Source organism: Leptosomus discolor, chromosome 1, assembly GCF_034619465.1.
Source record: "Leptosomus discolor isolate bLepDis1 chromosome 1, bLepDis1.hap2, whole genome shotgun sequence".
In the NCBI taxonomy this organism is placed as follows: Eukaryota; Metazoa; Chordata; class Aves; order Leptosomiformes; family Leptosomidae; genus Leptosomus; species Leptosomus discolor.
In genome coordinates, this window is record NC_141391.1 from 86,950,961 (window position 1) to 86,966,201 (window position 15,241).

The 15,241-nt window shown below is 40.5% G+C and overlaps 1 protein-coding gene across 1 annotated transcript in view; it reads right to left on the minus strand.

The window, feature by feature from the left end:
* The window catches only part of MAP7D2 (MAP7 domain containing 2), a 44,758-nt gene that overhangs the window by 22,253 nt on the left and 7,264 nt on the right, over positions 1-15,241 (minus strand). Inside the window, exons 2-4 of the mRNA XM_086482070.1 lie at positions 8,994-9,157; positions 964-1,078; positions 1-48 (exon numbers count right to left, since the gene is read on the minus strand). The exon at positions 1-48 is cut by the window's left edge and continues 51 nt beyond it. Coding sequence (XP_086338196.1) covers positions 1-48; positions 964-1,078; positions 8,994-9,157 — 327 coding nt within the window. The remainder of the gene's footprint in view (positions 49-963; positions 1,079-8,993; positions 9,158-15,241) is intronic.

Sequence of the window (15,241 nt, forward strand, 5' to 3'; positions counted from 1 at the left end):
TGTTGGCAGCTAAACCTAGAACAGGGGGTGGGGTATTTTCTGATTCACCTACACAGCAGAGAAATCAGAGCAAAAAGAGGTGAAAGAAATTACTGAGTAAGTTGGGGGAGCTGGAATTAAGCACAAACTGCATCACAAAGATAAACTGGTTTCTTCCGCAAAGTATAAAAGACTTCTTTTATTATCATATATATATTTACTTTCCTGGCTTTTTTGATGGCATACCATGAAAATTATGAAACAGAGTTTGCCTTTTTAGAGTTAAGTATATTCATACACTGTTTAAAAGAGAGTAAATGTCATTTTTCATCCTTGCCCAAACTGGGTATTTTTCCCCATAACATCAGCTTATTCAAACCTGACAAATTTAAATAAATTATATGATTCAAAACAGAAAACAAGCATCTTTTTGAAATATAAAAGCAGTACATGACTGATTATGTAATAAAAATAATTCGTTCTAAAGCCAAATCAAAAAGAGCAGCAACAAAAAGTATGCAGGGAAAAAACCCTAACTATTTTAAACTACACATGCCGCATAGTCACCTAGAAATTCCCATCAGGTTTTTAGAACTACCAAACAAAAACAGATCATCTTTTGCAAGGCTTAGACAGCACTCAGTCCTTTGGTGAATACTAAATTTGCTAACTGTGTGTGGGGGAAGACAATGCGGAGGAAGAGAATAAGGAAAAGAGCACATATTTTATTTTTAGCATCCTCCAAACAGATTGTGGTTACTTTTTTAAAATGATCTGCATTCCTCAAGTTAGGAGTGATCTTTCTCCCCAGAAGGTATTAGAGAGAGGAAGCCTGGTAAGCAACTACAAAGCATTTATTCACGCCCCAAGGCAGTAGCCCCTACAGTACCACCCTAACTATAAAATGCATCATCCTTACTATCTCCACAACCTCATGCATTTTGCACTCCAAGATCTGCAATGCAGGCAGCCTGTTTCACTTACCGTCTCTCCCTCCTGAGCCTGCAGCCAGTGCTCCTCCCCACGACCATCGCTTCTGCTTCTGTTCCAGCTGCTGGCTGCGTTCAAGGGACCGACGCATCATGGCTTCTAAACGTTCCTGGTTATATTGGTACAAAACCAGAGACTAAATCTTAATCAGTTCTTTGGGGGCTTTTTTTTTTTCTTCCCCACCTTCTTCTGAAACCATGCTAAAAATACACAGTTCCCCTGTTGCTCCACACAAGATGATTACAGGAGCTTGTCTGCAATAAAAGAGAAAGGACTCAATAAAGAAGGTATCAGCATGCTACCTACCTCCAGATACGTGTATCCTTTGTCTGCAAGCCACTGAGGTCACTACAGAGGCCTAAGTAAATAACACAGGTTGCATCACTGCCTAGCATCTGCTCCTGCTGGTGAGGCTGCTGCTGTGCTCTGGACTTAATTTGTATAAGAATAATGCTCGACAAGCATTAACTCCTTCTTGTCTATGCAGACCTCAGGATTTTTTTCCACCCCTTTCTGAGTACAGCTAAATTGCTGCAATGCCAGTGGCTCCTCCTAGCCACGCAGATAAATGATCACTTCAAACCCAAAGTAGGTTACTTTGCAAGATGCCTTATTTATTTATTTTTTAAAAAAAGCTCCCTCCTTTCTTCCACTATGTTCTTTACAGCCTAGGCATTTAAAAGCTTCTGATTATTTTTCCTCTGTGTATTTTTTTTTTAGTGTATGGCCAGATCGTGCTGTTCTGAGATTTACTTTTTTTTCCTCCACCCCCACATTTTTTCTCCACGGCTTGATGAGTTAGGATTTTCAGATGGGGAACAAGAAGGAGGTTTCTCTCCCTACTCAAATCCTGCCCTACCTTTAACGTACAGCTACTCCCTCAACACCACCTCCTAACTCTCACTCAAAGACCTCCACTCAGTTTTGTTCCCACTTCCCTCTGCTAGTTTCTCAGTGGTTTATTGTCATTGCAATGATCTCTGCACCTTTTCTTTTCCTTCTTTTAAGTAGATAAAAACCTGGTTCTTCCCCATCCACTGTTCCATCACCTACCACCCTCTTCCTCATTCACATCTGGCAGCTTCTTCACCCTCACATTTCAGCAGCCCAATCCTTACCATGAAAGATGAGTCTACTCTTGCTGCCTTCAACTCCTGCCCCAACAGTTTTTACACCCTTGATCCTACTAGTATTTTTCATCCTAATACTGACTACCTTTGCTATGTCCTTTTGGCCTAGTGTAAGACTCTTATTCTATCCACTTCAAACTCTTGATCCTACAGGCTTCTGGGATTACATCATACCCCCTTCAATTTCTATCAATCCCCTGCTCTGTCTCCAATATCTTTTGGTAGCTGAGATCAAGTGTGCGGAAAACCTCTCCTGCACCTCTTGCCCAGATTACTTTCCCTCACCGATTCCTAGGTTTCCCATTCCCCTTCCCAGATATATTTTACAACAAAATTTCAGTCTTTATTCAAGGATGCCTCCTTCAGTCTCTACACTGATGTTGAGTCCGTCATCTCTGATGGAGATCCTTCAGCAGATCAGACCCCAACATCAGGCACCTCCAGTAACTACCACGCCTGGAATTTTTATGCATGTACCTGTACACTTTGTGTTACCTTCCCGGGGCTCTGTATGGTCACTAGCTTTCTACAATGCCAGATGCCTTCTCATCATCTTCTGGTTATCTGCAATATACTTTTGTCTCTTCCACATCTTTGAAGAATCTCTTCTACTACTATGACTTTCAGTAATTTATTTCTCACCTCATTTTTTCCACCTCGTCCAACCCTGCTACCAACTATCCATCAATTTCAACAGCAAGCCACTACCTTTGTCTTTAAGCTCTCTTCTCTTATCACAAATCACTTTACCATAAAGAATTCCATTATATTACCCTCTACACAAAGAGTGAAAAAAGGCAATTCCCACATTTCCTTTTCATCATTCTCAGTGCTCCTGTCCCTGCTACCTTTCAGCCAGGTGACCCACCCTGCTGTTATAATTTCTGCTGCCATCTCCAGGAGGATGATCTTCCCATCATGTGTTTTGAGCTTCCACTTCAGTTTTGTCTCCTTTCTACGTCTTTAGCTCACAGTCTATCAGGCCACATCATGCAAAGACCACTGAAAGCAGGCAGCTGCTTCCCCACCCTCCCTCCCCTCCTTTTTCTCCCTTCTGTCTAGCCAGTGCCATCAGTGTCCAGGCAGGCACGCAAATGCTCTCTCTGCCTCTTTCCTCCTCCTTTTTCTCCCTACAGACCAAATGCATGAAGCATCACAAAGCTCAAGCACAGGCTCTTCTGCAACAGCACAGAAAAACCCCCCAGTTCTGAATACCCTATCACTTCTTGTCCCTACTTTGGGCGTGAAAAGAAAGCAATCTTCCAATCTCTGGAATACAAAGTCACTCTCCTCTGATTTAGTTTGCTACAGTCTTTCTTTCTTCCTTGCTCCTTGATGATGCAATTTTTACTTTAAAACCTGGTGTGCTGGCTTTGAATTTCAAGCTCACACTTTTTGCTTTTAACTTCCCACCTCCCAACGTTTATTTAATTCTGTTTGAGTCACTTTTCTGTACTTACTCTTTCCAAACCTCAGCTCTTATTTCATCACCAGTTCTTCTCTGCAGTCTGTTTCTTTTCATTACTTTCTTCTACTATGCATCTTGCCCCAATATCCCTTTCTACCTGCACGCTTCACAAAGGAAAGTCACGCTCCTATTTCTTTCTCAGTAAAGCATACACTTACACAGAATCTTTCTTTCTTTCTTTTCATATCTAATGAATATTGTTACACATTTATCAAAAAAGATAAGATGAAAGCAGCCAAGTTTCAATTATCCAGGTGATTTATTTTTGGTTTGTGTTTTTTTTTTTTTTTTTTTTTTTAATGCTGCCTGAAGCAAGGATCAGCAATATTCTAGTTTGCACACCACAGAATACACTTACACCACCCATTATGAAAGCCCTATTTTAAGAATAAAATGCATGATGAAATAGACTAAAGAAATTAAGTGATTTTTCATACATATTTGAAAGCCCACACTACCTACAATCTGAGGTTGAAATTTTCAATTACTTGACGTGGAGAGGTTCATCCATTTTCATTTGTGAAGAGCCTTTTCATTACAGCACTATAGAACATAATTATTAAACCTCATCAAACCCTGCAGATATAGCTTAGATAAAGAACAATGCAAAGGCCTTTTTTGACAAAGAAAGGATAGTTATTTTAAAAACATTTTAAGTTAGCACAAAACTAAAAAGCCAAAGAAAACAATAAGACATATGGAAGCATAGCATAAACAACTCATACATGAACAGTTTGGTCTGTGACAAAAACCAAACAAGACAAAACATTCCTTCATCAGTTAACAATGCACAAAACCCTTCCTGTCTATGTTAAAGATGAAGTACCTTCTTAAAAACACATACCAAACTATCCATGTGATCCTCATTTGAAAACTCTATAGAGTAAATAATCTCTGCATTAAAGATATAGTGGGCTTCCACAAAAAAAAAACAAAAACAAAAACAAAGTACAAGCTTTGCATGGAGGCTGAATTAAGAAAACGTAAAACCATAAAAAGAGAGCCATCTACTGCTAGTATCTAAAATATACATGTTACTTTCCAAAATCCATAGTTACTAATCCAGATTTTCCTCAGACTAAGCACCAGAACAAATGTTTGCATTGTCCAAATTAAAAACCAACCAAACAAAACCAAACAAACGCAAAACCCAATAGTGAAAATACAAGTAATTTGACTGAGGTACTTTCATTTTCTCTATGTAAAACATGACACAGATGTGAAAACAAGGAAAAAATTCATTTGACAAGTATTATGACTTAAAATAATTTGTGCAAACGATTCTAAAACAACCTTATACCTACAATACAAACATCTAAAAGAGCCCCAAAAACCTCTTTCTTTTCACTTGACATATTCATCAGCACTGTATGTAAGTAGCTCACTGTCTCCTGATATTATCAGTCAGCTTCATCTTTTGAGTGGCTCTTCCACGTAGCAACAAGAGAGCTCTGTTATCTTCCATTTAAAAAAAACATTAAAAAGCAATAAGGTATTCTCAAATTTAACTACCCTTCTCAATAGAACTCATTTCTACTCTCGACCAATTGCAATTACGGGTGTGTATTAATGGTGTTGTGTGCATCAAGAACAACCCAGAACAAGTGAAGGCTACGCTTTAAAGTATGTGGAGAGCCGCAGCAGCAAGTAATGGCAGGGGGGACCAGAGGACGGTCAGCATTGTAATGAGGAGGTACATATGCTTATGTCTACCACACAGCATATTGCTATGCAAGCAGCCTCTCAAGCTCAAACAGTTTGCAGCAAAATTTTTCTACTACCCATGCAACTGAATTCCACTCAGTACATGAATTGCCAAAATATGTCTGGAAAGCAGTTCCAATTATTTCCATACGTTATAATTCAAAAAGTAATTAACTTTGAATTATAATATAGTAAGTAATTAACGCTATAACATCTTGAGAGTTTTTCAGCCTCTTGTGTTTAAGTGCATACTTTTCACAAATGTAACAAATAGCGCATGTGCTCCAAAACAATCTCTCCAATTCTGCAGGATATTGTTTACCATTTAGCAGTTGTGACATCCATCTTTCAAATCTGAGTGCTGGATGAGATTTGATGCTGTCTACCAGTAGCAGTTCATGTAAACGTTAGTATGTCGGTAGGATCAATACCAATTTTATCAATTTCCTTAAAAAAAAATCCGATTGTTTTATTAAAAAATTAATCTTTGACTCGACAGATGTTATTGCTCTTATTCGCACTAGTGTATTTGACATGGCCTGTACAAGTGATGCTTGTATTGTCTTACAGAACACAGGAACAGAAGAACACAGCTTCTACAGAGACTTTCCCAATACCCTGTAAATGTAGCTAGACATTTTTTTGCAAGGTATTTCAAAGTCACATGGAAATTCAAGATAGGGAAAAAATTATTTTAACTGAATGAGGACTAGCTTTATTTTTATCTAGTCCCAAGGCCACTGACTACTTACTGTTAAAAGCAACTCTTCTGTTAAACAACACCACGCTTCTTTCCTCAAAGTTCAGTGATTGCTTTTACTGAAGGAAGTTGGCAGCTTTAAAAGTAACATGGAGGTAAAAGCAGTGCTACTGAAGACCTCTACAGATAAGAAAGGTGCAGTCAGTGCAGACAGAACGATTTTCAGACATTTTTATTCAGTCCCTGCCTGAGGCATTGGACACACTTCCACTGTACTCTGCAACAAGCTCCAGCTGCCCCAGAGGAGAAGTCTGCCAGAACACCTCCATTCCCATCAATACAGACTTTAAAACCTCCATCTCTTATCTAGGACTGCAGAAAGGAAAAAGTAAGCAAATAAATCAAATTTTAGCCACCTCCTCCTTGAGAATTCCTTTGCATGCAAAACAGCTAAGCAGAGGATGCTCAGATGTAGGAAGCCAACAAGCCCCACAGTTTGAGCCATTCATCTCTAAAACTCTTACAGATGCAATGTTTTCTAGAGACATTTATCTAACCTGTTCCTATCACAAATACGCACTGCCTTCTGCTTAATTAAAAAGCAAGGAAAACTGACTTAGGGAAAATAAAAACTATGATGAGTAATGCAGAGAGCAAGGAAGAAAAATCTTTCTACTTGGCACTTCAGACATCTGACGAGCAGGTAAATTGGGTGCTCCAGTCCCCACCCACCACCAACTGGTGTTAAAAGGAGAAACACTGAGGACGTGCTGGCAGTATACTGGCTCACTGGCAAGGGCACCCCAAACACATGTGTGGACAATATGGACTCAAAGCTCTTCCAGTAAAGGCAGCCTCAAATGTCCAGAATGACTCAAAGCAGTGAGTAACTTGCAATGGCCAGGGAGCTGCAACTTCATCACCATCCGGACTCAGACCTCCACCACTACTACTACACATATGTAGTTTGAGGGGCTCATCAGAAGAGCTCAGGGGTGGAGGGTGGAATTTGGCAGATCCTTTAGCAGAATTCAAGTGGTATTTGAGAAATGAGGGAATGACAAGTAACCATGAGGGGAAGCCAGGAGGTGGTGGTGTCCCCTTTTCCCAATTTCCTTCCTCCCTCATCCTCCCCTGTTCTACAGATCATTCCCCTTTGCACCCTCCCCTCCATCAGAGGCTCCTGGATTTTTCTTCCCATCAGCTCTCATCCATCGCCACACAAGCATCCTCCCCTGTCTGCTGCCCACGCAGCCTTCCCTCAGATTCCTCAACCTGGGGGGAGGGGGAGGGAGGAAAGGAAAGGGAAGGGAGCCAGGCCTGGGCCTGTCTTGGCTCTCAAAAGGATTTGGACAGTTCAAGCTTGAAGGACCACCTCAGCGAGCAGAGCTAGAAGTGGTATTCATATTATGACCAAACACTTGGAGGCAGCAAGCCTTTCTTTCACCCCTAGATAAGTCTTCCATCACGTGTATGGGGTACTGGGGAGCCTTGCTGATACACGGAAGAAACATCACTGTGTGTTCAGTCTCTTCTTATGTCCACCTCTGGGCAAGTGCAGGAGGCCTTTACAGGAGACAGGGCTCCCACTGAACAAAACTCCCTTTGGGTCTGACCTGGCACAGCCTCTCTTATGTCTGACAAACCTGCTCCGATTTCTCCAGCACACACCAACCATGCAGGCAGGGAAAGCAGGCAGTTGCTCGCTCTTGCCACACCTCTCGCCCTACCCGCACTCCCTCTGGTGCAAATTTTGATGACAGGGTTTTGGAACATTTTGTACTTAGCACTTTCCCTTACAACCCCCATAAAGGGATCAAGTTTGCTTAGCTACAAAAGGTTATTACTGGCAATACTAATTTACTAGCAGGAAATACTGGCAAAGGAACATGTCAGGTCAGTGATGTTACCGCAGAAGGAGAGATATCTCCTACGCTTTGTTCCTGGTTTTGCCATTTTTCTTAGTAAAATTTGAAACCACACGACAAAATATTTTACAAGGAATTCTCAGCTATTGTGCAGAAGCCACAATCAGTATGTTACAGCTGAGAGAGGAATGACAAGATATAATCTTCTCTTCAGGTTAAAGTGAAAAATCAAACAAGAAAATTTTAAATGGACAGCAGTATGTTATTCTGATCCCATGCAGAAGTGTTTTACCTCTTTTGCAAAGGATATTTTGATCAAAAGATTGGGGGGGGGGGGGGGGGCGGGGCAGAAAAAAAAAGGAAGGTTAATGACTGCAGATTTCTAGAGCCTTTTTATCTAGGAACTAGGGAAATTTGTTTTACACTTTTTTTTTTTCTTTTCTTTAAAAACCACTGCCCCCTTTTCCAAAAATCATTAATTCTTTATCAGTTGCAGTAGCAGTGTTAGTGTTTCCTACAGGATGTCATGCGGAGAGACACACACACACTGCATTCAGAGATCTGCATCAGAAATTGGACTCACTAGAGCAAAAAAACCTTAATGATCTCAGCAGGAAGAGTAAAAGAGAGGAAGGGTATGAAGATACTTCAAAAGATACGTGATCAATTCTGTTCTGTGCTAGAATTTTAAGCCAGCCTACATTCTTCACTGCTTTAAGAAAGAATTTCTGGTTTACATTACCGAGGAAAAAGAAAACATTTTCATAAACATCAGTTCAGTTTCATGGACAGTAAACAAAACAGTAAGAAAAATCTTGCCATTTTATGGGAACACTCATCTTTAAAAGCTACCTTCTGGAAAGCTGATGTTTTATCGTTTGACAGTCAAGAGTCCCAGATATGTAAGCATAAGTAGATGACTGATACATGAGATCAGACAAAAATCAAGAGACAAAAAAGCTTTGGAAAATGTTTTTGATGTACAAGCGTAGTAGAGTATATATGGCTGTGGTGACGTGTGGGTGCAGTTCCCAAAGTTATGCCCACATGGCTCTGGGCCAAAAGAAATCAATGTTTAATGCATGTCAATATTCAGCTATATTTAGTTCTACCATACAGAGTTGCTCTGCCATATGTCTCCCAGTGGACCTTACCTCCTCCTCTTTAAGCTTTTGTCTCCGTTTTTCTTCAACAGCTGCCCTCTTCTGCTCCTCTCTCTGCCTCTGTTCCTCCAGTCTTCTCCATCTCTCCTCCATTTGCTTTTCATACTGAAGTTTCGCTCTTCTCTCCTTCTCCAGTATCTGCTGTTCCCTAGCAGCTTAGACAGAGAAAAGGGTGCATTTCACTCTATGCAAATTTTCTCCTACTTCAAAATTATTTGGTAACACGACATAATACAGTAAAACAACAAATACAAGTACACAGGATTTTAGTCCACTAAGATAGAATAGTGCACAAAAGTGCTGGAATGATTAGTAAGCCTAAGTGATTTGCTCAATAAACAAACAGGGAAGTCCTTTGTATACAAGGTGAAAGTCTGTGCCCCTTACCTGTGTGTAAACAGCATACAGAACAGTTAACAACTCTTCTTTTGCTTATGTTTCAAGTCCCTTTGTAGCTTAAAGTCAAATTCTTTTTTCAGTCATAATAAGTGTTCCCACTAGGTTCTAAAGTGAATCAGTTACACATGTTGAAGCAAAAGCCCTTGGAATATCTTTAAAACTGTGCTTCTCATTATGGGGTTGCCTTCAAAATAAATACATGAAGACAACATATGCTATATTTTCTAAGAAACTTTGAAAATACACTGTTCTGTTCATAATTTGGTGCTACATTGTTATCCACTTCTGCCTCTTTGTGTGAAAAAAAGAAGCTACTTCTGTTATTGAAGGTTTGCCCAGTTGTTTGTTACAGAAATTCAGACTGCAACATTACATACAGGGCTGTTGCTTCAGGTTTACATAGGAAAACATGCAGCAAAAGTTAATGTGACAAATCATGAGGAAAAATCCACTTCTCATGCAAGTGTATTCCTTAAAAAGGCAGGAAGAGGAGTTCAGTAAGCATGCCCCCACACACGCAGCCCTGTAATGTCACATACCAACACACATACAGCCGATATCAAAGAAGGAATATTCTCACAGTTGCCAGGCTAAGAACTTGAAAGTTAGGGAGAGCCAGAATTAACACTGTTTATACAAGAGCTAGTCCTTCATCCTGCTCACTATTCAGCTTCAGTCTGCTTTTTCAGTTCCTGTTTCCTTGTACAGCAAATTTTCACCCTTCTCTCTCCCAGTATCTTCCCATCACTCCTAAGTTCTTGACCAGCCATCTCAATCCGCTCTTCTCAGATCAGCCTTTTTCCCTCAGCTCCTGCCCCCAGGCTCTTTAACTACAGCCATGACCTTCAGTCCCTTTTAGCCCCATTCCACCCTCAAGCCCTCTGGTTTAAAGCCAGACTCCCTCCAACACCAGTTCCTTTCCCAAGAGTTGCATTTCTTTCTCTTGAATACTGTATACTCCTAAAACACTTCCTTCCTTACATCCAACCTGCCTTACAGAACACCTTCTACTTTATGCTTGTTAGAAATACAGTTGATGTTGTCCTCCCCTTTTGCCTCATTAGAATTCACTATTCCTCTTCGCCCAGGACAGGGCAGTATGAGAGGGGTGTCAGTGCTGCAGGCGAGCCTGGGCTTGTATGCATGAAGAATCAGACTTGTCAACAGATAAAGACTTCACTCAGAGACAGCGGAAGACAAGTGGCCAGTTGGTAATTGTTAACAACTACTAGCCATGTCAGGTAGAGCAGCTGAAAATAGCATAGTTGATGAAAACCAAAAATAAAGTGAGGTGTCCAGAGACTGTGCTAAGATTATGGAGTAAGCGGGTGAATGAAACCTGGGAATGATTCTGGACAGAGAAGCAAATCATTCTGTCACCACGGTCATACATACAAGTCTTGTTCCTTAATTTAGGGATACTAAACCACTGATTAATGAGTTTTGGCTTTGGTGAAAAGGTTATTCCATATTGCTGCAAGGTACCTGCTGGCTGCACAAAGACCTGTCCTTCTGGGGAACTTGCTGCTTTTTTTCTGAACTTCTAAAAGAAATCTGCCACAGACAAACTGTGACCAAAACCCAGAGCTCCTGATTCTAGAAACGGGCTTAACCCTAAAAAAGTATGTTTCCAGAAGGCACGTATGATGTCTGGAGACAAGAACTGCAGCCAATGCCTTCCAAATTCCCTGGGCCAACCACTCCCAAATTCTCCAGCTTCCAGTTTCCCTCTCATCTCCTCTTCTGCTTTTTAAATCCAAGTCCTTTCCAATCTACTCATGTCACTTTCTCAGGAACCAGCAAAGAATGGATAATCGAGAGGACAGAAGAGATAGTCTGGACTGAGTATACCTGGAAGACATGTAAGCTACAACTCAGGCTGGTACATGCCCCATATAGACAGAACCTCCGGGTAGACTAAGTACTAAACACCAGCAGATTTTCACAGGAACTGCCAAAAGGAATCTTGCTCACCAAGCCCACGGTACTAAAAACTGTCACTGGTCTCAAGCCTCAGGTTTTGCAAGAAATGGTCAACACTTTGTTTATTTATTGCAAGAAAACCAGTATTTTTTTCTATGATTCTTTTCACAGATGTCCATACAGTTTTAGTTGACGTTTCCTCAAAATATACACCTACCTTAAATTTTACAAATCATAAAATGCTCACAATTCCTTCTCATAGGTATTGTCAGGTAACCTTAAGAAACAGTGCTACTGGCCTTTCTTGTTATTACAGTGAGGAAAAGTAGAGTTAACTCTTCAATATTTTTTATATCTATATTTATAGGTGTATATACAGAAAGTCCAAAACAATATTGAGCAATTAATTTAATTCACATATATATGAAACTAACTGTGTGTACACAGGACACCCCCCCCCCCCTTAAATATACATATATATTTATATTTTGCAATTTCCTCAACATTTCCTTGGAGGTATTAGTAGAGCAAAAACAACTGACTGTTTTAAAAACTCTGAAATCAATGCTTATGTTATTCAGGAAATGAATTAATTTTCCTCATTCTCTTGAAAAATTACCCATTTTAAAACTTACAGAAAGGTATCTGCTTTATGTCATCCTTAACTACTCCATGATATCTTTTAATATTGCTAAAACTTAATAGACTAAAATTGACGTTGTTCCACCAAATCATCCTACGTATTATCCTGAGTATTATTCAAGGCTTATTTGGTATCTTTATAAATCAGAATCCTAACACGTCACCATCTCGCACATAAACTTATATTCAAAAGTACATAAATAATAAAGTCAACTTGTAACTACAGAAGATTAAACACTCAAATGGAAATCAAAGAAGGCATAGATTAATTTATTTTTTATAATTTAATTTTAAAGTAGTAATATAAGCGATAAAGTCTAGAAACAGACTGAGCCACAACGTTTAAAATTCAGAACAGAAAAAATATCATGTTAGTAACTTAAGCCTATTAACATTTATACATAAATAACACATACACCTCCTGCCATCTTACCAAGGTATTTCTCCCTTTCTTCTCTTCTCTCCTTCGCCAGTCTTTGTCTTTCATCGGTTTTTAGAAATCCGTCAATGGCTGAAGTCAGAGAGAGGGTGGGGAGGAAGTGTTAAAAAAGTGTTAGTAAAACTAAAAAACCATCCAAAAGAATTTTAAAAAAATCCACCAAACCCAAATCACATCTACTGCATTTAACATCAACAACAAGAACGATTTTGCACTTGTACGGAGGTAGGTTAACAACCAGGATTTAGATACATCTTGAGCACAGCCTCCTACCTACTGCCGAACTCCAAGCACAGTTCCTCAGTGTAAATGCTTGACTCCTCTTCTCAGAGCAAACAAGCATCCTGTTAACGCTTGTTTTAAAACTTAAAACTCTCCTGAGAAAAACCATAAGGATGCAATTAACATGTACTCATCTTTGTTAATAATCTCATTTCAAAGATTTTGGCTGAAAAATAAAAAGGTAGTTCAGGAAAGCAGTAAAAGCGGTATGGAGCTCTTACAGTCTAATGCTATGTGGAGTCCCAGCCTTCATATTTATGGGTTAGCACAGCCCCACAACTTGCTTGCCCACAGGAACCACTAGCACCAGCTCATTTCAACAACCAGCAATTAGTGCTGGATGAGGCTATGGAAGCAGCAGCCCTCCTGCCCTCTTTACGAGGTAGGAAATGCTTTGTTTCCTCCTCGAGTTGGTATCTAAAAGCAGGTTACTTGTTTGGGAGGCAGTTGCCTAAGGATGTTTTGTACTGGGATCCAGACACCCCAGTTCTTTGCGGAGTATGAACCACTGAAAAGCACAATTTAAGAAGGCAGGCAGGCAGAAGGTGACACACAAGGTGCCATGGGGTCACCTCCCTGCGTGCCCTGGAACAAGCAGACAGACCTTAGATGGACCTTCTGCAATACCACGGGGAAGCTAACCAGCTCTAGCAACTTAAACTAGCTAGAGGATGGTATCCTTTTGAAACAGCTGACAGTGGCTCCAGTGCCCTCCTTTCTCTCTTTGTTTTCAGGATCTCCTGGGGTCTTAGCAGGGCTGCAGTGCAAACAGGCACAGTGTCTCACAGCACAGTTTACATCCTTTGCAATCATTATTTGGGCTCCCAACTGAGTTACTGAATTATAATTAAGTCCCCTTCCCTTTTGCTCTAAGAACTGCAGTTGTTAATTTTATCAGGTAAATACAAGTGGAAAAGTTACTTAGATTTACCCCAACTCTCTTCCTGAAAAGTCACACTGGGCTCCTCTCCAAGGGCATCCTGTCTATGGAAGGAAAGATTTTTGCATAGCAAGTGCCTTTCTGTAAAATGCACAGTTCTGTACGAAGGCTGAAAACCATCCTCGGTGGTCCCTGGTGGCTGGTGAAAAAAGCAGGTCTCAGCTGTCCCCCATCAGAATAACAGCTTGCTTTTTCCCCAAGCAGCACCTTCAAATACCATCTCTAATCCTCCTCTGCACAGAGAGACAGCAACTACCTGACAGCAGCCAGGCCCCCGGAAAATTGCGATTATAGCCCCCGGCTGGTTAATTACAATGAGAATTTGTGGGTCAAATCTATTTATTACTGAAGACTCATCTTATTTTCATATTAGTCTGCTTGTTTGTTCGCTTGGCTGCCATTTATTGTCAGATTTGACAACCAGGGAGGACAGAGGAGGAGGCGGCTCACTAAAGCAACCATGGCAAAGGTCTGCAACTACTTTGAAGGGGCCTGCAACAAGTAGCCAAGAAGGGGAATCCTGTTGTCAGCATAGTTTAATTACAGCTCCAACAGAAAGTTTTTCAGTGATCTGAAAGTCAAAACAGTGTGAAACCTACAATTTAGGCTAGAAGCAGCAGAGGAGGTGAAATCAAGACTGGATCAAGAGCCCAAAGAAGGAAGACTGAGCTTGGGGGCAAGTGGAGGCTGTAGAAAAGGAAAGAGGCAAGCAGAGGCAGGAGATAAGGTCTTCTACAGCAAGGGACATACTCAGATGGAGAGGTGGAACCTGGTGTATGGAAATCAGGATGGGGATAAGCTGGAGAGATCGGGAGAGGAACACAAGATAGTCCATGTCCATGGATTATGTTCACAAAATCCTGCACTGACTCTCATCACTCTCTTGCTTTCAGCAACTATCTATGAAACTCACTAGCCAAAATACGTCCCATCATGCTTGTCAATAAAATTACAGCAAACTTATCTCTACTTTGCTTCATGAATGCAACTGGCAAAAGTGGATCTAAAAGCTCTGGCCTTACTTGCAATCGCTATAGCTATCCAAAGTTGAGGTACAATTTTTCAGGCTGGATTTCTCAAGAGTTTGGATGTCGCAGCCCCACTCAGGTAATATTAAAAGAAGATCAAAGGTATAATGTCAGATACTTAAGAAATTAAGATGTATCAGAATTGAAGCAGTCTGTACAATCCTTATTTTTCTCCTTTTTACACATAATATTATGCATTTTTTCCTTTTAGTTCCCTTTGCTTATTCAGTGCATTAAGATGAATGTCCTCAAGAGATGAACCAAGTTCAAAGTGGTTAGTGCTTCTTTCTTCACTTCTTTCTGAAACTGGAAAGTAGACAGAACTAAAATCTGAAGTTTGTCTTGGAAAACAGCACTCGCCTTGCTTATGTCACAGGTGAAACATGGAATTGCTGCTTGTTACGTGTGCAACACACCAATGTACAAAAGCTGTGTGGTGGAAAATAGTACGCAATCTAGTAAGTACAGGCATCAAATGCACATGCATGTGGCAAGGGTAGCATTAAAGTAGCACAAGCATCCTCAACACTAGCATTTCTTAACTCAAGCGCTCAACTTCATGAATCAGCACGCGTGCAAAAATCAG